We start from the raw sequence: 27,333 nt of genomic DNA on the forward strand, positions 1-27,333 counted from the left end.
CTTAACTTTTTATGATTAACACAAACATATTTATTTGAATAAATTTTGATTGTGTTTTTGAGATAATGAGTAGCTAACTTCCATAACTAGGGTTGTGGGAACCATGAGCGATTAACAAAGTATGAATAGTAAATAAGCAATTCTTGACTAGTATTTTGCATGCATTGATAATTCTTTCGTTTAGAAGTCTTTTTAACGGTGGCCAACGTTAGAACTCGCCTTGTTACTACTTGCCAGACCAAGGAGGTAATTAACAAGAAAAGAATTATCAATATAGATTTAGTGTGATACTATCTAATAGGCTAGTGTCGATTGGTGAGAAGTAATAACTAAGCCAAACATCGATTATGATGTCTAATATAAGGTAAAGGTAAGGGTTAGTAAATTATACACACGTAGCCGGACCAAGGTGCGGGGTGAAATTCTCTAGATGCCGGACCAAGGATTTAGAGATACCTAACTTATCACTTTGCATATAATACACTAGAAAAGGATTACTATTATTAGGATTACTGCGTTATGAGCTTATGGGGAACACATTCCTAGCTACTTTTAATAATCTGAATATAAATAAATACTTAGTTCAAAGCTATCTTTTTATTTTTTTTATTTTATTTTATTTCAATTTAAATCCCCCATTTTCATAACGACTATCGAGTTAAATATTTACTATTGACAATATTCTTCCATATTCTCTGTGGGATCAACCCCGACTCATAGTTGGATAAATATATTGTATACGATCGTTTATATTTCTTTTCAAGAAGTATATTTGAACGTTATCAGTCACATCATAATCCTTAAGTAACTTCATCCACCTTTGTTGTCTCAAATTCAGATCCTTTTGAGTGAATACATGTTGTAGACTGCAATGATCAGTAAATACCTCACACTTAACACCATAGAGATAATGTCGTCAGATCTTAAGAGCAAACACTACCGCTATCAATTGTAAATCATGTGTTGGATAATTCCTCTCATGCACATTCAACTGCCGTGATGCATACGTTATGACATTCTTATCATGCATCAACACCACACCCAAACCAGAATGTGAAGCATCACAATAAACTATAAAATCATTACCTTCAACGGGTAGTGCTAAGATAGGTGCGGTGGTCAAGAGAGGCTTGAGCTTTTTAAAGCTCTCCTCGCATTTTCAGTCCATTCAAATGGTATCTCTTTTTTGGTCAAATTTGTCAAGTGTGTGGCTATAGAAGCAATGTTCTTCACAAATCGATGATAGTAGCTAGCGATCCCTACAAAACTCCTAACTTCAGTCACAGAGCTAGGACGAAACCAATTCTTAACCGCCTCAATCTTTTGGGGATTTATCATTACCCCTTCTTTTGAAACCACAGGCCCTACAAAGGCAACCGAAGTCAACCAAAATTCACACTTAGAAAATTTTGCATGCAACTTTTGTTTCCCAAGAACACCCAGAACAATATGAAGATGGTCGGCATGCTCTTCCTCACTTTTTAAATAAACCAAGATATCATCAATAAATACTATGACAAACGAATCAAGAAATGGTTTGAACACATCATTCATCAAACTCATGAAAGTTGTAGGCGCATTTGTCAACCCAAATGACATAACTAGAAACTCATAGTGCCCATAGCGGGTTCTAAACACCGTCTTGGGAACATCCTTAGGCCTAATCTTTAACTGATGGTAACCAGACCTTAGATTAATCTTAGAGAAAACTGATGCACCTACTAATTGGTCAAAAAGATCATCTAACCTCGGCAATGGGTACTTGTTTCGAATGGTGACCCTATTAAATTGCCGGTAATCTATACACATCCTCATACTACCATCCTTTTTCTTAACAAACAAAACTGGAGCACCCCACAGTGAAACACTAGGAAGGATAAAACCTTTATCAAGAAGTTCTTCGATTTGAGCCTTAAGCTCTCTTAATTCTGCCGGAGCCATGCGATATGAAAGGATAGAAAAGGGCGGGTACCAGGTTCCAACTCAATGCAAAAATCTATATCTTTATCTGGAGGCATACCATGCAAATCAATAGGAAACACTTCTCTAAATTCTGACACCATAAGGATGGACTCAATAGATGGAGACTCAACCTCAATATCCCGAAATGAGCCAAATAAGCCAAACAACTTTGCCCTACCAGTTTCCTAGCCTGAATGGAAGATATCATCTTAGCTTGCTTAGGCTTGTACACCCTTTCCCACTCTAACTTTTTCCTTCCCGGAATTTCTAGAGTCATAAACTTAGTATTACAATTAAGCTCATCAAAATAAGGGGACAACCAAGTCATGCCTAAGATTATGTTAAAGTCAGTCATATCCAAAATTATCAAATCAGCCCAAGTCTGAAAACCCATAAACAAGATAGGACAAGCACGATCAAAAGATGGCTTGCTGCCCACCGAAGGTGCGACTCCCTGGCTATCCTGAATCAAATTTTGAGATGGATTTCCGGAGTAATTACATGTAGAAGAAGGCATAGCGGACTGAATTGGTCGGGCTGCAAGAGTCGGCCTTCCCGAACCTCTAGAGTAAGAACCCTGAAAGTTGCCTGAATTTTTGGATTTTTTAGCCAATGCCTTAGCCTGACCGTCTCACCTCACCTTCTCCACTTTCTTCACAAAATTCGTTACCTCATTGAAGCCTTTTCCTGCAGAGGTCATGTGAACAAACAATACCTGCAACTCAGAACTTAGTCCCTTAACAAATAAGTGGATCCTCTCTTCCTCAGTAGTCACCAATTGCGTAGCATATCTAGACAAAACATGGAACTTAGCCTCATAAGCAGCAACAAACATACCACCTTGCTCTAAAGCCATGAACTCATCCTTCTTGCGATCTCTCAAAGTCCGAGGCACATACTTCTCCAAGAACAGAGTATGAAACTAGGTCCAAGTGAGTGGGGTAAAACTGAAGATCTGCATTCCACATAAGCTCTCCACCACCGGTTAGCCTCACCTTGAAGCTGAAAAGTCACAAAATCTACTCCATGCTGATGAACAATTCCCAACTTATGAAGCCTCTCATAACAATCTAGGATGAACTCATAGGCGGTTTCAATTTCAAGAACTTTTTCAACATCTCATGCTCATTACCAGTCATAACAGGACCCAACAAAGGACGGAAGAAAACATCATTACCTACAGTTCCACTCACCTTGGGGATAGTGATAGCAATAAGGGGATTGGCGGGAGCTTGAGTTGCTTGAACGGAAGAAAGCACTCCAGGACCAACCAATACTTTCAAGAATGACTTGATCTGTTGAGCTAACGTTGGGTCTAAGAGAGGAATATATGTAGTCTTAGCATGTACCTTTTCCTCTTGTCCAATATTCTGCTCCTCCTCAACCTCTATATTATCTTCTGTCTCTTCATGGTGCACATGAGGGGACTCATTTCTGGGAGCATCCCCAACCGGTGCTCCATCCCTATTAGGCGCTACCCTTCCTCGACCTCTACCCCTAGCTCTTTCTCTACCCCTGCCTCGACTGCGACCTCTTGTTGTAGATTCCTCAGCTGGAGCATTGACGGGAGCTACGGGCCTAATGTCGTTGAACCTAGTGTTAACCATCTACGGATAGAAGAGTGAAGGATATTAGATACCAACTCGAATTGCCAGATACCAATTAGAATGAAGTTATAGAACGAAAGAAGACAAGAGAAACCAAAGAGATTTCCTAAATTCCCATAGCCTCCCGAAGAAAAGTACAGACGTCTCTGTACCGTTCTGCAAGACTTTACTAGACTCGTTTTGGTACATCTATATCAACGAAACTAGGCTCTGATACCAACTTTGTCACGACCCAGACCGTCTTGATTGACACCCACACTAACCCTCCGGTGGGAGAACCGCTACTACAACCCAAGCTAAGCAACTTAATGAAAAACTAAGACATTTAAAGATACAGAGGCAGGTTTAAATGCTAAGGAAAAGAAATAGGGAGTTCCCATAAACTCCAAACAAAAATCTAACCAAAACAAATGCGGAAATACTACCTAGAACCTGAAAGTCAATGTACCAAAACTCTAACAAGGATCATAAGTCTAAGGAAATGGGTACAACTCAATTAAACATAAGAAAATCCAAAGCACTAGTCTAAGTCCGAAGATATGGACATAAATGAAAAGAGAACTCATGGCAGCCTGGAAGAACTGGCTCACCCTTGAATTCAATTGATCACTGATCACCTAAACGAGGTTTGTCAATAGCCACCTGAAGATGCCATGTACTCAACAAAGAAAGAGCAAGTGCAGTATCAGTACACAACCACAATGTACTGGTAGGATCACGCGGCTATCCCACTAAGTGCAACATGCATAAGCCATTACAACAATATAATAACATGCATACACCGAACATATACAATATCAATATCGTTTACGAACAACGTACAATTTCATAATTCTCAAGATATACAGTTATGTCAAGGCAATGGTCCTCTCACAGAACCATGCACAAACTGTTAGTGTACTGGTATGTGGTACCCATTCCAAGTTAGCATGTCGGATCGTGACATCCGTTCCAATGTTTATGCCGGTACGTGGCAACCAATCCTAGTTAGTGTGTCGGAACGCAACACCCGATCCATTCAACAAGCCACAATCACAAAGTACATCATCACAATCATACAATTAAGTCATGATTCATGGCATTCAATTAACTGTCTATCCTCATTTACGATTAGTGTGATCAACAATGCAACATTCGCATACATACATGTATCATAATGAAGCAAGAATAAACATATATCACACAACATGAAATCACAACCATCACCTACCTCGAACAAAGCTTGAATCCTCTAAGAAACTTAATTCTTCCCTTTTCGAATTCTTTTCGTTTGTTCTTAGTCTACAAACAATCAATATAACATGGAAATCAATACACGATGTCTAATTACCCTGATTAAAGTCAACACTATCAACCCTATATCAAATCCATGATCCCATTATCCAAATTAGGGCTTTTCCCACCATAATTTCCAGATCAAAACCCTTCCCCATTGATAATTACCTACTAGATTAAATTTTACGGATAAAGAAATGGATTTGGGGAGTTAAAACCTTACCTTTAGCTTTAAGAATGGTGAAAAATGATCAAGAACTCGCCTGGGGTCGTCTCCTAGCTCTTAAAGTCGAAAAGTGCAAAATAAAATAATTTTGGGGTTTATTTCCGACTTAAGTCGCGTCTGTCCCGCCACAACAATACTCACCCCGCTACAGCGGCCCCGCCCTGGCAGCACAAAATCCCACCGTAGCGGCTTGCACGGAACAAAGAGCTAAATAAAGAATTTCCAAACCCCCATATCACAACACACCTTCATCCCATGACACTCAGAAACTACCCTCTCACGCTAAGATTGGTTTCGGGAGTTCTACTCGCCCGAATTCAATTTCGCAAAGTCGTCTGGGTTCCTTAACGTCTTAGCTATGTACTCATGTAATCAAATTCATAATTAGATCTCCCATTTGTTATCAGAATTCCCTAGACCTCACTGACTCTGATTACGTCCAAATCTGGACTAGGTTGGAAAATTTTAAGTTACTATCAAAAAGTTTTCTGGCCCAAAAATTTTTCCCATTGGCTTTTCTATAACGACGGAAACCGGTCGTTACATATAGTGAACTTAATTAAAGCAAAAAAAGGGAATTTTGAAAGGGAAAATTTTCAAAATGACAACATTTTAGCATTTAATAGGACCCCTTAGCCACATTTTCAATATTTATTAAAAATGTCAATATTTTCATTTGTTATAGGGCTAATTTTGCTTCTTTTTTTTCCTTTTGTTTAAATTGGTAGAATGCAATTAGATAATAAATAGAATGGAGAAAATAAAGGGAGAAAATATTTCAAATAAGGTAAATATCCTTGAAATTAGTCAGCAGTTACGTTTCATAGAGAAATCGACAGGGTGCTTCTCTCTCTTATTCCTCAAACTCGAAAATCAACTTTTTATACTCTATTGATAATACTGAATCTATCTCGAAGTGAAGTCGATTAATTTGAGTTTCTTTCTGGCATTGAAGTGGATTTTTAAATATTTTGTGAGGCTTTCAATGAGATATATATTTGGCACGCAATTGAAATCAAGTATTTTCGAAATAATTGGTGAAATACAAAATCGATGAGGTATTCAAATACTCATTTTATATAAATAAATTTTGATTATCCTAGATAAGTTTTTTTTGATTGATACAACAATTGAATGTATGAGTGTGTTTGAAATTTTGTTTGTTGGCCGTTTTGAATACAAAATGAAAATATAATGATTATAATCTATTCGAATACGAAATAAGTTTGTATTCATTTGTTTTCCAAAAAAATGTAGGTTTGGCTGAATGTGATACAAAATACATTGAGATTTCTTAATATTATTTTGTATTCGATTGCTTGGATTTTTTTTAAAAAATGGTATATATTAAATTCTTTTGTATATTGACTGCTTTGAATAGAAAATATTTTGGGATACAAATTAGTGTATTTTATACAAAGTAAGCATTGACTATAATATATTTTAGGAATACAAAAACATAAGATGAATATATTTCTCAATGATTGAATACAATTTTTAACTTGATTTCATACTTGTATTGATGACATGAGATATAATTATTTTTTTGAATACAATACTTAAAAATTAAAATACATAGAATACTCATTCATTGAATATACTTTTTGGCCAATACGAATTGTGTATGTTACAATTAATGTAAATCTATGTGTATTGATAACTTGGATACAAATATTGTTGAAAATCAATTTAATTTTGTATACAAGTTTTAAATACTCATTTTCATATACAAGTTTTGTATTTATATATTTAACTATATTACTGTAAAACTTGTAACAAACACCATGATAGTATTATTTTTGTTTAGCAGGTTATACCAATAAGTAATTATGTGCACAGTGTGGATCATGAAGGTACAATTTCATAGTAAGCTGGGATTTTTTTTTATACATGTAAAGATATTCCAAATGGATGAAATACCATGTTCACACGCTTGAGCTATTTTAAAGAAAAAACATTTTGATCCTAGACCATATTTTCTTCTGACATGTACAAGCCAAGTACATTGTCGGCTACATACAACAATCAAATCTTCCCTTACCTGATCAAAGGGAGTGGAATACACATGATTATATTGATGCCATCAAAATTCAAAAGACTTTCTGATAGTCCATCAAAAAAGCTTTCGTGACAAATCATACAGCGAACTATACAAGAAGAAGAACAAGAATTTATGGAGTACATGTGGGTATAAGGGCGGTCATGTTGAAATGGACCGCATATTGCATAGTGAATGATGTTTATATTTTTTTACAAATAATTTTGAAAGTGTTGGATAATTTTGTATCCCTTTAGTTTTTGATCGTTACTTGTTTGAACATCTTTAATGATGATTTGAGCTGAGATGTATTAGCTGAGTTATGAATTGTATCTAGAAAGAAGTAATTTTTTGGAAAAATAAAATATAAAATAAAATTAATTTTTTATTTATTTTTGTATTCTGAATCTAAATTGTAATTCTATTTTAGTGAATATTTTGTTTCAAACAGTGTCAGTTTTATTGTATTCCTAATATCAATTAATAGTGATCACCCCATTAGAAAAGATAAAAGTTGAATACATCTCACTATCTTTTCAATCAAAATATAACTAGTACTCCTTAGGAGAAACTAAATGTCAAGAATGTTTACATATTACAGAATCTACAAGAAATCAACAATAAAAGCATAACATTTTTACTGCTATATAAAAACTTTAGATTAGAAGTTTAATTTTACAAATGGTCAATTAGCAAACTAAAGTGCTATAAAAATTAATAGATAGTAGACAAAAGTCTATAGACCCTAAAAAGATTAACAAGAAGAAAAATAAGTACCGACCATTGTATTTCAATTGTTTCACTACTTTCACACACTATGTAAGGCCTATTAGTCCTTGGAGATGCCTCACTGTCACTTAAGGAACCGACATCATTCTTCTGTTAGTCATAGTTTCAAAGAAGTGCAGCGTATCTTGATCGTAAAAAATCTGCATCAAAGGTGCATGTTGGATTTCCTTGGCCGTAAGACAAATACTCAACATAAGCAATTAGAAAAATACCGCAATCCCTGCATCAAACATAAAGATTAAAATAGAAAAAAACAGTATCCAGCTATAAGAAGACTATATGTTGGATAAAAATAAATTCAATATAATATATGAACTTACAAGATATTAGTTCCCTACATATGTTCAAATAAATTAATACACAAATGACTTAATGACTACAAATTTCATTAAACATATATAAATTCTGTTATGGATACAAACTAACTATATACGCTGAAATGAATGCAATTAGAAAAAGGATACTAAATTCTGGAAAACAAGTAAAATGTGACAGAACACTACTACAAAACATGCTTAAATAAATACAAAGTCATTTGGCATACTAATTGTATTTAAAACAACGAAATATTTAAATGGATACATATACAAAAACAAGATACATATGTGTAAACAAAACAATTTTGATGATGGATACAATATTCAGAAGAAAAAAAAATAAGAATAGACTCTGAAATATAAAAGGACACAAAAAGATTTATAAAACTGTGTAAAAAAGAATGAATACATATACAAAACAGGACACATAAATAGAAATAATACAATTTCGAGGATGGATACAAATATACACATTATTTGTTATCCAATATATATAACTGTGGCTATAATTCCAGAATGGATACAAACTTTATTTATTCAATACGAATACAAATTATGTTATAAACATATAACTCCATCGAAATAGACATGCATTCACATACTTTACTACAAAGACAACTTCAAAATATTTACTAAAAGTTTTGTAAAACATAATTAAATACCTTTTTATCGATTTGATGTTCGAAAAGTTGTTCTTCATAAAGCTTATCAACTTCTTTAACATCAACAATTTTTTTTGGACTGTTGGATTCATTACTTTTGTGGGTAGGATCATGTCAAAATTTAGATCTGCCCTCTTCAGCCATTTTAGCCGCATACCCTATCGGTTGAAATCGCGAAAAATCAAAACATACGGTTGAAATTGCGAAAATCAGAAATATCAATATCCCGAAAATCTCAAAAGATGCTTCATGATAATGTATGTACCTATATCAAATGTTGAAAATCTTTTGAATGATTATTGAGATTTCTTAGTAGATGGATGAATTTCGATTTAAACAAGGAAAAATTTAAGTTAATTGAGGCGAGGGAATATGGTAAACATCGTGAGAGAGAGAGATAGAAATTAGAGAATGTGGGTAAAAAGTTGAGAGAGAGAAAAGTGGGTAATGAAGTATTTTTTTTTCTTCTTTCTTTTTCACCGATAATAGAATCAAATTAAGTCAAATGTGGGATCAAGTTGAGAAATAAAAGGAAGGTAGATGAATTATATTAAGATATACTTTATTTGGTAAAATATTGACATATTGACATTTTTAATAATTATTTTAAAGTGTAGATATTTTTAATAATAATGTTAGGAATTTTGACTAGTTAGCTATATTTTCAATTATAAGATGAAGTAGAAAAGTCAAATTATACAACAACTTGCGAAATCTTTTTTCTGAAACTTAGAAGGTAATTTAGGTTCACTAGAATCAAGTGATAGTTGATTTATTTTTAAAAAAAGTTCTAAAAGTAGAATACGTGAACTAATTAAGCAATGGCAACCATATATAGTACAGTAATATTCACCGTGTGAGAATAATACAATGCCAATTTTGTTGTGGATATATTATATTATTCAACCTTTATCAATTTGGCCTCAATCTCTAGCTTCAATATGCATTCAATTTTGACAACTCATTATAGTAAGGAGTATATTTTTAACTTTATTGTCGGTAAGACCATTTTCCGTGTTTGAAATAATTCGTCAGTCACAATTTTGATTTTATGGATTCTAAATTTTAAAATGATGATTTTCATTAATAATAATTGAGTTTCTAAATATTATATATATATATAACTATTGAATTTAGTCGAATCTGTACGCTACTCTGCCCATGACACTCCATAAGGAATAAAACGTTTCCGTCAAATTCACTAATAACTATTGAATTTAGTCGAATCTAGAAAAATGCATGCCAACGTATATTATTAGAATATAAGATTGGTGTGTTATTCCATTTGATTGGTGATATTGATATTAGCTAAAACGTGTGACTTGATTCCATTTTTATCTCTCTCTATATATCTGATTATTGTAGCCAAAATTATTATAAGGCATTCAAATCTCCACATTCTTTATAAATCAACTTATATAGCAAATGGCTTCAAAATCTATTCATTATCAAGGTAATCACAGATTCTCTATAACAGAAAAGGTACATGAAATTTCATGCATTAATTACTTCCAAAATTGCAATTCTTGTTTCTCCCATGTTACTGTCCTTCTTGCATTATTACTTATGCTATGTTATTTATTTAATGATGTCTTTTTGGTTGCTTGCAGGGTTATATAGTTTATCCGAAATCTCTTAATATTGTTTGGGGAAAAGATAAGTGTTATTGGAAGTTACCCAAATACGAGTAAGAAGACGACTTTTTTTTTTGCCAACTATATATTATATGTTACGTAATTGTAAGTTATAACTGAACTTTGAGATATATTTTGATTTCATAAAAAATTGAACATAAAATTTTCTATAAGGACATTTTGCATTACGAAAAGACAATATAAGAGTACATAAATCATATAGAGATCAATTTAATTATACTGATCTCTTGTTGTATATACACATAAACGTGAAATTAAAATAGGCGCTAAAATATCTGGAAAAAAAACTTCAAAAACAAATTACGGGTGCACCAAATCTAAGTTATAGTAATTAAACGTGTTACTACATATTACCTTCTAGTTTGGAATATCAGTATGCTAACGTTTTTATTAAATATATTTGAATTATAGAAAGGATCGTGCAGAACTTATGCAAGTAAATTGGCTAGAGGTAACTGGTTGCATCGACAAAATTAATATAGCCAAAAAAACATCATACGATATTGGATTTATAGTTTCATTGATGATTGATGCGTTCGGTTGGAGCGATTCACCAATTTATCTTATGGCTAAATGGGGAGATAACACTCCATTGAAAAAGGTGAATTTGACAACTGAGATTAATGGAAAAAAGATGGTTTCAAAAACTATTACGATAACAAAAGGAAAGGGGGACAATACTGATAAGATTTATTTTGGAATGTATGCAGTTTGGAACAAAAAGTGGAAAGGAGGTCTCAAAATTCATTCTGTAAATTTGAGAGAGACCTAAAAGCTAATTTAGCCTAGTGGAAGAGCAGTATTACAAGAAATTTTAAGATAGAAATACATCGATCATTCATTTGTAAATTAGAGTTTAAAATAGGAGAAACTTAGGTTAAATCTTATTTTTGTTCATGTATTTTAGAATCATGTGTTTTTTTAAGAAATTAAATTTGTGTTTGTATTTAATATTGTTCGTATCATGAATGAAATTATGATCTTCCTCTCGTATTCTCTCCTTCGAGACTTCACACCCTTCCCTTTTGTCGTATTTTATGGATAGTAGTAGGTGATGAGTGCTTATGTTCCTAGATGTTTTGATGATCTCCTCACAAGTGCAGGGACCTGATCCTCTGCAGAGTATGAATACTCGTCCAATGGTCAAAGTGCTGAACAACTGCAAAAGTTGTCCGCGTCAGAAAGTTGGTGAAGTTGCAGAGTACTTCACCAATCAGAAGCGGCGTAGTTGTTTGTACATTGGACAATGGCTTTTCATAGTTGATATATTCAACACTCAAACAACAAATTCATTATTCATTCAAAGAGAGACATTTCAAGCTTCAAAAACATCAGGGACATGATAGAGTGCTTCATTTGCTTCCTGTACCAGATGTTATTTTGTTTGCTTGTAATCGTGCTTATATTGTAGGAATCGTTTCGCTTGTGAAAGAAACAGTTCAATCTTGTGTGAATCATTGTAAGAACTAGGTTAAGGGTAACTTAGTTTCTTACTCTAAAGTCTATACTAATCAGTTAGGATTAGTATAGTGGGCATTGTTGTATCTGCTGTAGCCCAACTAAGTGATAAGAGGTATTGCTTAGTGTGGAGATTAGCAGGCTAATCTCATTTTGTAAACTGGGTTTTACTTTTGCTTGGAGAAGATTAGTGGAAGCAGTTTGAAAAGTCCTGTTGAGAACAGGTCGTGGTTTTACTCCCTTGAGCAAGGAGGTTTCCACGTAAAGTTGATTGTCAATCTTTACTTTCAATACTTGTTCTTTACTATTTATTACTGTAACTGTGTTGAGGACCTGGTCCCATCTACATAGGTGGATGCATACATTCCAACAGTAGGGAGTATGAGGGTTAAAATTGTCACGTCCTAAGCCTATCCTTGGACGTGGCTGGCACTCGAAAACTATTGTTGGTTCCCAAGTGAACCATTGGCCTAGCTGACTACTTAGCGCAAGACTCACTCAAGCAGATATAGACTTTAAAACTAAACTAATGTAAGAGTTAGTGTTTCAATTAATTTTGAAACAAATTCATCCGTTAAAAGTTTTGAAATAACAAAATACATGAATGTGAGTTGTAACATTCATTTTTGTTTTAATACTACGTTATAGATGTTTTGCAAGACACTTTTAAAATTCTACATTATAGGTTTTTGAAAGTTAAGTTTTTCTTTTCAATTCATGAACCTATAATAAATACTATTTAATTAAAAGTCTTTTCTTGCAAAACTTTTGTCCTGTAAATTGAGTTTCTTTTGGTTGAAAAGAAAAGCACTAAAAAAAACTACTTTCCCTTGAAAAACACTTGTGAGACATTAATCCAAAGGTGAAATCACCAATTCTAGAATAGAAGAGCAACATTCTTGAATGCTACTTGTTTTGTGGCTTAGCTAAATCCTGAAGATAGAGTTGTTATTTATTCTTCCGATTGCTCGTGGGAGAGACTCCAACTATCTTCAATAAATGTATTATCGTGCCTCTAAGCCAAGCAAGTTTTGTTTTGAATTCCTTATATTTTTATCATTCTTGTTCAGTTGTTCAAATAATTTGAAGATAGTTGTCTCTATGGCATACACATCTATAACAAACAGTGTTCCATCTTTGCCTAATCCTAATTTTGAAATATTTGATGGAAAAGACTTTCCTAGATGGCATGGAAAGATGGAATTCTTTTTAAGACGATTAAAGTTGGCAAATGTTCTTGAGAAACCTTGTCATGATGCTCCTAGTTCTGAGGTAGCAACAGACGAGGCTACTCTGATTAAAGAACAAATTGTCAAATGGCAAGACGATGATTACTTATGCAAGAATTCTATTCTTGGAGGAATGTCCAATAAATATTATAGTAAGTGCAAATTTGCTAAGGATATTTGGGATACTCTTAAGCTATTCATTTAGAAGAAGAGGCGAGTTCAAAGAAATTTCTTGTTTCAAATTATATGGAGTTCAAAATGGTTGATAACAACTCAATCACTAAACAAGTACAAGAATTTCAACTTATAGCTAATAAAATTGCTATATCTGGAATTGCTCTTGATGAAAACTTTCATGTTGGTGCTATTGTCTCAAAACTTCCTCCATTTTGGAAGGAGTATAGAAGCAAACTCTTACACAAGAAGGAAGATTTGACTCTTGAACAATTATTGCAGCACTTGCAAATTGAACAAGAGACACGATATCATGACAATAACATCTTGAAGGAACCCATCATGAAAGCTCATGTTGTTGAAGAAAAATCGATCAAGAACGAACCTGCCAATAATAAATTTTTGAAGGCAAAGAAGAGAAAAAAGTTTCAAGTGTACTAATTCCAATTCTAAGTCGAATGAATGTTATCATTGTCATAAAATTGGTCACTATGCACGTGATTGTAAAATTCTTAAAACTGAAAAGAAGAAAGAAAAGGCAAATAACAATACAAAAAATGAACTGGTAGTAATGGTCACAGAAGCATTTGTAGCGGGAGATCAAGTGGAATGGTGGATAGACACTGGTGCAACTCGTCATCTATCAGGTAATCAAAATTCTTCCACTACCTATGAATTAGTGGGGGGCGATAAAGTTTTGCATATGGGAAACTCATCCTCTGCTAAGGTTGTGGGAAAAGGAATTGTTGAACTGAAATTCGCTTCCGGAAAGATGGTCACATTGATCGACATATTGCATGTTCCTGATATTCGAAAGAACTTGGTGCGAGGTACGCTTCTTTCGAAGCTTGGTTTTAAAATGATTTTTGAGGCTGATAAATTTATTTTGTCTAAACAAGGCATGTTTGTTGGAAAAGGTTATGCTATAAATGGAATGTTTACTCAATATTGAAAATGATATTTCTGCTTATGCTGTGGAGTCTTTAGATTTATGGCATGAATATCTTGGTCATGTGAATTTAAGATCCATTCAACTTATGGTGAAAAATGGATTGATTAAAGACTGTGGAAAGGATCATATTGCTAAGTGTATTACTTGTAGTAAATGTAAAATAACAAAGAAACCTTTTAAGTCTGTTGAAAGGATATCCACACTTTTGGAGTTAATCCACACTGATATTTGTGAGATGGATTGTTTATTACATCATGGAAAGAGATATTTTATCACTTTCATTGACGATTACTCAAGGTATACATATGTCTTTCCATTAAAAACAAAAGATGAGGCATTTGAGACTTTTAAAACATAAAAAGCAGAAGTTGAAAATAAATTGACTTTGAAGATTAAATCAATTAGATCTGACAGAGGTGGAGAATATTAAAAATCAGATTTTATTATTTTTTGTGAAAAAGAAGGCATTGAGAAATAATTGACTATGTCTTATACACCACAACAAAATGGTGTAGCAGAAAGAAAAAATAGAACTTTCATTGAAATGGTTAACTCTATGCTTTATGGATCTGGTATCACTGAAAATTTGTGGACTGAAGCCTTATTTTCTGCATGTCATATTTTGAATAGAATTCCTTCCAAGAAACATGATTCATCTCCATATGAACTTTGGAAGAATAGAAAGCCAAATATAAATTATTTTAAAGTATGGGTTGTTTGGCTCATGTTAGATTACCAGGTTAACATTTGACTAAGATTTACTATAGAGGAGTAGATTGTGTATTTATTGGTTATTCACAAACCAGTAAGGCTTATAGATTTTTGAATCTTGAGACCCCAAGCCCTCACACAATTATTGAATCGTTGCATGCAAACTTTTTTGAGCATATATTTCCTAAGAAAAAAGAATCTTTGGAACAAGATACAAGTTTTTCTATATCTCCTCTTAAAAGGAAAATAGTTGAGCCTTTAGAAGAAAGTCAACCAAGACGTAGTGCAAGATCAGCCAAACCAAGAGACTTTGGACCTAATTTCCAAGTCTATTTAGTTGAAAAGGATCCTGAATGTTATGCTGAAGCAATGTCTTCACATGATGCCCCTTTCTGGCGTGAAGCTATTGATGATGAAATGCACTCTATTATGTCAAATAATACATGGATTTTATTAGACCTCCTTCCTGGATGTAAGTCTATTGGTTGTAAATGGATCTTTAGAAATAAATTGGAATCTGATGGTACCTTAGATAAGTACAAACACTACTAAAAATTGTCAAAAAACGACGGCTAAAAGTGACGGACTACGTCGCTTTTATTGTCAAAATCGACGGAAAAGTGACGCAGTCACCTCCGTCGCTTTTCAAAAAGCGACGGATTGCGTCACTAAAAAGCGACGGACAATGTCACTTTTTTACTATTTTTTATTATTTTTTAACAAAAACGACGGACTCCATCGCTTTATTTTAATTTTAATTTTTTTTATTTCTAAAAGGCGACGCAATACGTCGCTTTACTGAAAATGTTATTTTTGAAAATCCCAGAAAAGCGACGGACTAAACCACGCTGTCCGTTGCTTTTTCTGCAATATTTTTTATAGCAACAACTAGCATTTTCTGCTGCCCACCTGCAAATGCAATTCAATTCAATTCTACACTATTCAGACGAATCAAACACATACAATTATAACCAATCTAAACAAAACATAAAACAACAAACTTAAAATAACATTCAAAAGTATCTAAATCATAAATTAAAGACTTATAAAGTCTTTCAAAATTCGTTTCAAAATTCCAAAAAAGTTCATAAATGTCCAGAGATCTAAACTAGGGAATGAGATCTGCATAATCATCCTCATCACTCTCGTCGTCGGTGTCATCGGGAGCCGAAGTAGTAGGTTGACAAGCGAGGTTCGTCACTTTTTCTTTGATTTGCTGAACGGTCTCACTCATGCTTTCATGTTCAGCTACTCTTCTCCGCTCCGACTCTGATAGTGCCGCTGTAAGTTTAGCTATTTTATCCGATATAGCAGCAATCTGAACACCGTCAAGTGCCTCGGCTTGACGTGATGATCCAATAACTTCTAAGCCTGACTGGAGTCGTCTAACATCATTTCGAGAGCCTAGACCATAGCATCTACCCTTGTGTGTCCCCCTACCACTTTTTCTTTCCAAATCTGGGTGGACAGTTCAAGATTCTCAGCGACGTACTGATGAAAGTCATTCTGCATATTAAATATAAAAATTGACATCAATATATATACATATCATAAATATATTCACTATTAATATATATTATTCATATTAAATAACTTACAAAAGTTCATTCGGCCCTTTCCTCCACCCACGCATCCGGATCCGACTCATTTTCTTTCTTCCTGACATGAGTCTTCTTGAAAACCTCTGGTTCAATAGGAGTGCGTTTCAATTCTTTTTCTTATAAATAAAAACTGAAATTTATAACAATATATATGAATCAACTAATTATTTATTTAAAAGTTTGAATTATAACTTACCATCTCTCATGCAATTGTTCCAACCGTCTTTGCACCTCTGGTGTGCAACGAGCCACCTTTAAAACTGCCTCTAGCCTTTTTGGCTTGATCTGATATTGCCTTAAACTTGTCTGTGTTCTAATACTGACCCAAAACTTATAATTTTCTAATTCACTATCAGTCTTGTAAAACAACATGCAGCCATTAACACAACAATGAATTCTATCATACTTCAATCCTAACTTGGACACCAAACGCTTTGCCTGATAGAAGTTCTTTGGTATGTTAAACTCCGGATTAACTAGTTCACCCAAAAGATCAATCATTGAGTCCATAGCAGCATTAGGAACATTTCAATCTGATTTAATATTCATTAATCTAACCGCAACTAACAAGGCATAATGTGGACTCCCTTCACATAGTGGACGACTAGACTCTTCTAATTGATCATAAAAGCGTCTTGCTTCTTCATTAGGAGCTTCATCAAAATATTGTTCCGGTTCCATCCCACTTTGAACCCCGAAAGCATCATTCATCATTTCATGAACCCTATCATGTTCAACCCTAACCTGTTCAACCCTAATTTGGACATGTGGTGCAACCATATTATATACATCCACAGACATCAAATTATAAAACATACCATCCAATCCATCACTTTCTCCATGATCAATTCATACAAAATATCTAGGCTTAAATCCATTACGGTACAAATGAACCATAACTCTATCTGGTTTAAAAAAATTTAAGCACTTGCATGCACTACAAGGACACCTAACCAATCCATTATTCTTGAAAATGTCAAGTGTCATTGTATGTTCAATAAAATTTCTAACACCGTCAATAAACTTAGGTTTCAAACCAGCACCAGTTTCATAATGCATATTATACATCCACAAATGATGATCCATCTACAAAAATATAGATAGTCAATTATATTATAAATAAAATTTAATAATAATTTTACTAGTAGTAGTCCTAAAACTAGTTTAGTATTGACTTAACCACATTTATTTTAACTTATTTAAACAACTTAACAACTTTAACTAGTTTAGTTTCGACTTAATACAACAACTAAATCCACCAACTAAACCACATTATTTAGTATAACTTATTTAAACAACTTAACAACTTTTTAACTTGAACTAGTTTAGTTCTGACTTTATTCCAACAACTAAATTCATCAATAAAATCACATTATTTAATTTAACTTATTTAAACAACTTTATAACTTTAACTAGTTAAGTATTGACTTAATTCAAACAACTAAATCCACCAATTAACTAAATCACATTATTTATTTTAACTTGTTTAAACAACATAATAACTTTACCTAAATCCACCAATTAACTAAATCAATAGGATCAACTAGTGTTGGTACTTATGCTTAACAAATATATTATTTCTAAATTTAAAGCTAAGTGTCAACACTAGATGGACACAAATCGATCTTGCAAGAAAATCAATTTTGTCATCAATAGGATAAACTAGTGTTGGTACTTATGCTTAACAAACAATCGATGGACACAAAAAAATTATAATCACTAGAATTAAAGCTAAGTATCAATACAAGATGGACACAAACACATTATTGAAAACAATTGTACTTGAACTTTAGAAATTTAGAAGCACCAACCTTATCTCCTACTTTGATGAAAGAAGCAATATAGTCTTGTATCAACTTTTTTAGATGTTGAGCTTCCTGAGTTGCCTAGCACGAAAAGTTCTAAAATTAGTTAAATATAAACTTCAAATCCAAGAATACTAGTTATATATATATTCAAGTTTTAATAAGTTCAACTTTTCAATCCAAGTTCATATCTAACTTCTAAACTTAATTAGTTATATATTCAAGCTAATTAGTTCCAAGTTCAAGTTATAATTTCAAGTTCTAATTTCAAGTTCAAGTTCTAAGTTCAAGTTCAAATTCTAAGTTCAAGTTCAAGTTCTAAATTCAAGTTCAAGTTCAAGTTCTAATTTCAAGTTCAAGTTCAAGTTCAAGTTCAAGTTCTAAGTTCAAGTTCAAGTTCAAGTTCTAAGTTCAAGTTCAAGTTCAAGTTCAAGTTCAAGTTCTAATTTTCAAGTTCAAGTTCAAATTCTAAGTTCAAGTTAAAGTTCTAAGTTCAAGTTAAAGTTCTAAGTTCAAGTTCAAATTCTAAGTTCAAGTTCAAGTTCTAAGTTCAAGTTCTAATTTCAAGTTCAAGTTCAAGTTCAAGTTCTAAGTTTAACTTCAAATTCTAAGTTCAAGTTCAAGTTCTAAGTTCACGTTCAAATTCTAAGTTCAACTTCAAGTTCTAAATTCAAGTTCAAGTTCTAATTTCAAGTTCAAGTTCTAAGTTCAAGTTCAAGTTCAAATTCTAAGTTCAAGTTCAAGTTCTAAGTTCATGACATTCAAACATTCATCATCTAAATTTATGGCATTCAAACATTCATCATCTACTCATAACACTTCAATTACTAATTTCTAACTTCAAATTATTAACACTTTACTAACTAGTCCTAAAATCAAATCCAAAAAAATCCCAATTCAACCTCAAATTACATATTCTCAAGTTTAAACTAGTCCTAAGATACAAAAATGCTAACTCTTCACTAACTAACAATGGCCAATTTAAAAATGCCCAATTTTTTTTTTATAAAACCATAAAATAAAAATCTTCAATTATCTATACCTAACTAACAATAATCAAATCAAATTAACAATTGAATAACACAATCCAACAAATAAAAACAATAATATACTAACAAACAATCAATTATAATCACTAGAATTAAAGATAAGTATCAACACTAGATGGATACAAATACATTATTGAAAACAATTGTACTTGAACTTTAGAAATTTAGAAGCACCAACCTTATCTCCTACTTTGATGAAAGAAGCAATATAGTCTTGTATCAACTATTTTAGATGTTGAGCTTCCTCAGTTGCCTAGCACGAAAAGTTCTAAAATTAGTTAAATATAAACTTCAAATCCAAGAATATTAGTTATATATATTCAAGTTTTAATAAGTTCAACTTTTCAATTCAATTCATATCTAATTTCTAAACTTAATTAGTTATATATTCAAGCTAATTAGTTCCAAGTTCAAGTTCTAATTTCAAATTCAAGTCTAAGTTCAACTTCAAATACTAAGTTCATTTTCTAAGTTCAAGTTCAAGTTCTAATTTCAAGTTCAAGTTCTAAGTTCAAGTTCAAATTCTAATTTCAAGTTCAAGTTCTAAGTTTAAGTTCAAATTCTAAGTTCAAGTTCTAATTTCAAGTTCAAGTTCTAAGTTCAAGTTCAAATTCTAATTTCAAGTTCAAGTTCTAAGTTCAAGTTCAAATTCTACGTTCAAGTTCTAATTTCAAGTTCTAATTTCTAGTTCAAGTTCTAAGTTTAAGTTCAAATTCTAAGTTCAAGTTCAAGTTCAAGTTCTAAGTTCTAGTTCAAGTTCTACTTTCAAGTTCAAGTTCTAAGTTCAAGTTCAAGTTCTAAGTTCAAGTTCAACTTCTAAATTCAAGTTCAAGTTCTAATTTCAAGTTCAAGTTCTAAGTTCTAAGTTCAAGTTCTAAGTTCAAGTTCAAGTTCAAGTTCAAGTTCAAGTTCTAAGTTCAAGTTCAAGTTCTAATTTCAAGTTCAAGTTCTAAGTTCAAGTTCAAATTCTAAGTTCAAGTTCAAGTTCTAAGTTTAAGTTCTAATTTCAAGTTCAAGTTCTAAGTTTAACTTCAAATTCTAAGTTCTAATTTCAAGTTCAAGTTCTAAGTTCACGTTCAAATTCTAAGTTCAACTTCAAATTCTAAGTTCAAGTTCAAGTTCAAGTTCTAAATTCAAGTTCAAGTTCTAATTTCAAGTTCAAGTTCAAATTCTAAGTTCAAGTTCAAGTTCTAAATTCAAGTTCAAGTTCTAAGTTCAAGTTCAAATTCTATGTTCAAGTTCAAGTTCTAAGTACAAGTTCTAATTTCAAGTTCAACTTCTAAGTTTAACTTCAAATTCTAAGTTCAAGTTCAAGTTCAAGTTCTAATTTCAAGTTCAAGTTCTAAGTTCACGTTGAAATTATAAGTTCAAGTTCAAGTTCTAAATTCAAGTTCAAGTTCTAATTTCAAGTTCAAGTTCAAGTTCAAATTCTAAGTTCAAGTTCAAGTTCTAAGTTCATGACATTCAAACATTCATCATCTAAATTCATGACATTCAAACATTCATCATCTACTCATAACACTTCAATTACTAATTTCTAACTTCAAATTATTAACACTTTACTAACTAGTCCTAAAATCAAATCCAAAAAAATCCCAATTCAACCTCAAATTACATATTCCCAAGTTTAAACTAGTCCTAAAATACAAAATGCTAATTCTTCACTAACTAACAATGCCCAATTTTTTTTAAAAAAAAAACCCTAAAATAAAAATCTTCAATTATCTATACCTAACTAACAATAATCAAATCAAATTAACAATTGAATAACACAACCCAACAAACAAAAACAATAATATACTAACAAACAATCAATTATAATCACTAGAATTGGAAAAAAAACTAAAATTTAACCCTACCTTAATAAGGAGAGGCAGCAGCACTACAGCGACCGGCGACGGGGAAGGGCAGCACTGGGAGAGAACGACGACCGGTGACGACGACGAGCAGGGCGATCGATGTATATAGAGAGAAGGGAGAGAATAAGAGTAAAGAGAGAGAGAGGAAAACAAGAAAATGGCAATATGTCTTTTAGATATTTAATAAAAAGCGACGGACAGCGTCTCTAAGTCTAGTGTTATAATATGTCTTTATGTAGATGGTATGTTGATCTTTGGAACTGATATTGAAAGAGTCAAAGAAACAAAATATTTTCTAGCATCTCAATTCGAAATGAAAGATCTTGAAGAAGCTGATGTAATTTTGGGTATTAAAATCATAAGATCAACGAATGGCTTGACTCTTACTCAATCAAGTTATATTGAGAAAGTTCTGAATAGGTTTGGTCACTTTGACGACAATTCTGCTCCTACACCATTTGATCCTAGCATCAGACTAATGCGGAACTCTAGTGATGTTCTTGATCAGCTGACATATTCTCATATTGTTAGGAGTCTTATGTATGCCATGCATTGTATCAGACCGGCTATTGGTTACACAGTAGGAACTTTGAGCAAGTTTACTAGTAATCCTGGAGTTGAACATTGGAATGCATTAATTCGTGTTTTAAGATACCTGAAGGGTACCATTAATGTTGGCCTACATTATTCTATATTACCAGTTGTTCTTGAAGGCTATAGCGATGCTACTTAGAATTCTGATCTGAATGACTCTAAATCTATTACTGCTTGGATTTTCACTTTGGCTGGAACAATGATATTTTTGGAAAATCAAAGAAGCAGTATTACTCACTCAACCATGGAGTCAGAATTTATAGCTATGTCTTCTGCTGGAGAAGAAGTTGATTGGTTGCGATCTATGTTGATAGATATTCCTTTGTGGAGTAAGCCAGTACCACCTTTAACTATCTATTGTGATAATCAAGCTACTATATTTCGGGCTTCAAGTGATTGCTACAGTGGCAAGTCGAGACAAGTTCGTCTTAAACACAATCATGTGAGGAGATTATTGGAGGAAGGCGTGATATTGCTTGCGAAGTCCAGGTTTAATTTAGCGGATCCTTTGTCTAAAGGGTTAGGCAAAGAGTTAGTGGTGGAAATGTGTAATGGGATGAGAATAAAGCCTGTTGTAAATTAATTGTACTTTATGATAACCCTACCTAATGATGTAATCTTGGGTTCAAAGGGAAAAACAAGTAAAGTTACAATTGTGAAGCACATATATAAAATTCCCATTTTCAAAATAAAATGAAATAAGCATATGTGCGTGATTGAGATTCTTTTCTCTTAATAAATTTATAAGACCGATCTTGGTTGGAGTTAGTAAGAAAACTCTTGATAAATTTTTTCGATATTCCTACTAAAGAGAAGGATGAGATTATATTCTCTTAATAAGTCTATAAATCAATTTTGATTGGAGTGTGTAGGAATACTCTTGATAGATTTACCGATACTTTGCGGTAAAGGAGGATGAGATTAATTTCTCATAATGAAGTTCATAGACTATTTGGTCGGAGTATGCAAAGTTACTCTTGATGAATTCACCGCACTAAGTGCGAAGTGGAGGCCGATTCAATAAGATTTTAACAGGGAAATCTTAAAGCACTTGGCTAAAAGGATTCAGGACACATGGTCGTAAGGTGTCAAAGGATTTCAATTTTCACCGGAACATAGTGATATGCAGGGAGTATTTTTCTATTTCATTCAATGAACCACTTAGTTCAAGATTCGTTCACTAAGTAGTCAATGATTTAGAAAGTCTTCACTAGCTAATGGTTCAAGTCCAAAAGATACCATTATTGATGCATATTACTAGATTAATGTCTCAAAATATTTTTTGGATTTTTCAAAGATAAAAATTTCTTGAAACAAGTGAGGGATTGTAAGAGTTAGTGTTTCAATTAATTTTGAAACAAATTCATCCGTTAAAAGTTTTGAAATAACAAAATGAATGAATGTGAGTTGTAACATTCATTTTTGTTTTAATTCTACATTATAGATGTTTTGCAAGACACTTTTAAAATTCTACGTTATAGGTATTTGAAAGTTAAGTTTTTCTTTTCAATTCATGAACCTATAATAAATACTATTTAATTAAAAGTCTTTTCTTGAAAACTTTTGTCCTATAAATTGAGTTTCTTTTGGTTGAAAAGAAAAGCACTAAAAAAAACCACTTTACCTTGAAAAACACTTGTGAGACATTAATCAAAAGGTGAAATCACCAATTCAAGAATAGAAGAGCAACATCCTTGAATGCTACTTGTTTTGTGGCTTAGTTGAATCCCGAAGATAGAATTGTTATTTATTCTTTCGATTGCTCGTGGGAGAGACTCCAACTATCTTCAATAAATGTATTAACGTGCCTCTAAGTCAAGCAAGTTTTATTTTGGATTCCTTTTACTTTTTATCATTCTTGTTCAGTTGTTCTAACAACTAAATCATTAAGTCAAAGTACTCAATTATACTATTTGAAAATACTGAATAAAAGCAATAATAGTTTTAGTAAACATCTTAATAGCAATACAGAAAGACTCTTAATACTATCTATCTATGAAACCTCTACTATTTTAAGATAGGTATTGGGACAAGATCCACGACAACCTTAAACAACTACTAAAAGTAAACTAAAGACTGGAGTCCTCCAAAACCTAGGAGACCTCACTACAAGCTTACGAGTGACGGGGTGATCTCAACGAAATGCATGTTGATGATCCTGAACACTTGTATCTACATAATAAAATGATGCAACTCGAATTACATTAGTACATTGAATGTATGAGTATGTAATATGGCTTAGTGAAACAATAACTAAACTGAGAAGGCAAAATATAACTCAACTGAAGTAAAACATAAGCATGAGATGAAATTATTTAAGCTTCACAAATAAAATGCAATTGTAACAAATATTGAACTGAAATATATATATACTCTTTACTTTACTAAAGAGTTTCTCTAACCGACAACCATCACCATGAGTCTTGTGATGATACAACGACTTAGCCACGTTGCCAGAGCCATCCTATACCTTGCCGGAGTATAGAACGCAACTAACTGATGGATCCACTACAAAGGCTTTCTTGAGGTAATGAGGAGTCGTCTGAATGTCGATACGATCCTATCCAACACTAGCTATGTAGTTTATGAGATTTGAGTTGTCTGAACTCTTACCCCATTTCGGTGCGCAATACTACTCCCAAAATTATATATAATTGAAATGCTCACGTACAATATTCTTTGAGTTGAGATAATTTCTCAAAGACTTCTTTAATGAGTGACTAAAGTTGTACTAAGTACTTTTGAATTACTCTGAAAACTCTCTGTACTTTTTTGAAAATAGTGTTTTCTTTTCAAGGTAAAAATGACACTTTCAAAACCACTCAAGTCCTCTTAAATTCTCTTTGAAAATCATGCTTAAAACCTTTCTCTTAAACTCTCTTTAGTTTTTAAAAACAATGTAAGGAACTTACTAATTCAAAATACTTTTAGCAAGATTCAGTGTATAGGGTTCATGTGGAGCGACAAGTATGAACAACAATTCAAGGAGTTCAACGTAAAAAGTATCGAAATCTCATAAGGTAGGAATTTCATAAAATTGAGGATAGAAGCTTAGATTCAACTTACTACTAACTGAATTTAGAAGTAGGGCGTGGGATGAACTAGTCCAACACTATGAATGACCTTACATACCTCGAAGAACAAAGTTCTTGGCGAAACTGAAAAAATGCTTAAAAACTTTAGCTTTCTCCTCTTGGATCCTTTCTCTAAGACTTGGAAGCATTAATGAAAGAAAAATGATTGATTAACACTATTTAAACCCTTAACTAGGTGAAAAATATCATGGTTTTGGCTTAGATTCCCTCTTAAAAACTGACGAAAACCTTTTACCGGTCTATCTACAGTTCGTGGTTTATTTTACGGACCATAGATCCCATCCGTGGAATTTATATTGAATTTTATGGCTCAAAATCTCATTCTACGGGTCCAATCTACGACCCGTAGAAGTTCCTACAGCCCATAGAATGGATCTGTAGGAATTGGACCCCCAAATCTAACTTCTCTGAAGTTTTTGTCGAGTTGACAGTACGGGTCATCGAAATTTCCACAACCCATAGAAGCAAGTCATAGGAATTGTCTTTAGGAAACTCTGATGTGACAGTCTCTAGTAAAACAGTCATAACTCTTTACCCCGGATTTGAAATGAGGCAAACTTGGTGGCGTTGGAAAAAGGACTCATAGAACTTCAACTTGATAGGTCATGGGTCACCTATTTCATTATATGCTAAGAGATATGATAGTTTGAATTTGACCTAAGTAAAATCTTATATCAAAACTTAATCGGTAATGAAACTTTCAACTCAACTTTGTGCTAGGGGATTCTTGTGACTTTAATTCATCTCCAAATTTATTCTCACACTAAAGAATTGACCTTAACACCTAAGTACAATTTAAGAATCACCCCATACGACCTTATATGCCATCGAAGAATGATTCGGGTTTTAACTTAAAAAATTTTGGGGTGTTACAAAAATACTATATTTTGAATACAGTGTTTTCAATATTTTAAAACAAAATTTATATTTTTAAAAATTATACGAAAAACCTTTCAAGTTAATACAATTAATGACTCAAAATATTTTATTTTTTTAAAACTGAGAAAATTATAATTGAAGAAAAATTATTAACTCGCCAAACAATAAGTCTCCAAGACAGCTTCTAAGGAGATCAAACGTTATTTAGAAGTCGTGCAAAGATCTGAATACTTGTTATTAAGGTCTATTAATTAGCTCAGCGACATTTTAAAATTCACTTATCCAAATGTAATTGTATAAATAGTACTAGGTTCACCCCACAAATTATAAACTACGATCCGACCTATTTTTCGCATATATATATATATATATATATATATGAATCCGATGATTTCTAATTATATTTATGTGTATGTTTTAAATCAATTTGAATCCATAATAATGCTCTTCCACTAATAATAAAAGCGTTTGATAACTTGTGAATTTTGTTTCAGTTGATCTGATGATTTAATTTTCATCACTACACCCCTGAATAACCACGACATACTCATTTTCGTGCAAAACATAATCAGTCTTCTTTATATTCCAATTACTCTGAAACTCATTTTATTATCATATAATGATTTAATCGAGATTATTTGTGTATTTATTTAGCTTACTTATTGAACAATTGATATATCATGTAGTGTTCTATTCATTATGTTTTTCCAGCATTCGAACTTATTTCGATTAATATTTGGTTTGACCATTACTCTTTACAATAATATAATTTAAATCAATTGAAGTTCTTAATATTTTGAAATTCAAATATTTATGATTTTCAAATACCTACGCTACTGATCTTGTATTCATTGAATAATTACAATTGCTTTGGAATAAATATATGCCAACCAAATATTAAGGGTGTGTTTGGTATGAAGGAAAATGTTTTCCTGGAAAACAAGTTGATTTTTGAAGTTGAGAATATTTTTTAAAAACAAATTAAAATTTTTTTTTGGAGGGGGGGGTAGGGGTGGGTGGGTGGGGGGTCGAGGGTAGGGTGAAAAAAATGAAATTTTAAATTTGTAAATACATTTTAAAAACAAACTCAATTTTTTTTTTTTGGGGGGGGGGGGGGGGGGGGGGGGGGTGGGTGATCGAGGATCGGGATGAAAAAATAAAAATTTGAAGTTGAAAATATTTTTTAAAAACAAATTTTTTTTTTTTTTCTTTTTGAAGGGGGTTGGGGGCTGATAAGGGGGTTGATGGGGGGGGGAGCGAGGTAGTGGGTGGGGGGTAAAAAAATAAAAAATTGAAATTAGAAATATCTTTTAAAAATAATTTTTAATATTTTTTTGGGAGGGGTGGGGGTAGGGGTGAGGGTGGGGTAAAAAAATTGAATTTAAAAACAAACTTT

The 27,333-nt window shown here is 32.6% G+C and overlaps 2 protein-coding genes across 7 annotated transcripts in view; both read left to right on the forward strand.

Annotated features, from left to right (window-relative positions):
- LOC125830655 (peptidyl-prolyl cis-trans isomerase FKBP15-1-like) overlaps window positions 1-27,333 on the forward strand; it is a 1,183,135-nt gene that overhangs the window by 525,444 nt on the left and 630,358 nt on the right. The window lies entirely within an intron of this gene.
- LOC125830667 (protein PHLOEM PROTEIN 2-LIKE A9-like) lies at window positions 10,302-11,303 on the forward strand. The gene is made up of 3 exons (XM_049509850.1): window positions 10,302-10,358; window positions 10,487-10,563; window positions 10,943-11,303. Exons 1-3 carry the CDS (start codon window positions 10,302-10,304, stop codon window positions 11,301-11,303), a joined length of 495 nt encoding a protein of 164 aa, XP_049365807.1.

Source organism: Solanum verrucosum, unplaced genomic scaffold (assembly GCF_900185275.1).
Source record: "Solanum verrucosum unplaced genomic scaffold, falcon-dt-bn FXZP01000297.1, whole genome shotgun sequence".
Taxonomy (NCBI): domain Eukaryota; kingdom Viridiplantae; phylum Streptophyta; class Magnoliopsida; order Solanales; family Solanaceae; genus Solanum; species Solanum verrucosum.

Coding starts and splice junctions, on each gene's coding strand:
- LOC125830667 (XM_049509850.1), top strand. CDS start 10,302: ATGGCTTCAAAATCTATTCATTATCAAGGTAATCACAGATTCTCTATA. Junction 10,359..10,486: donor GATTCTCTATAACAGAAAAG/GTACATGAAATT, acceptor GGTTGCTTGCAG/GGTTATATAGTTTATCCGAA. Junction 10,564..10,942: donor TGGAAGTTACCCAAATACGA/GTAAGAAGACGA, acceptor TTTGAATTATAG/AAAGGATCGTGCAGAACTTA.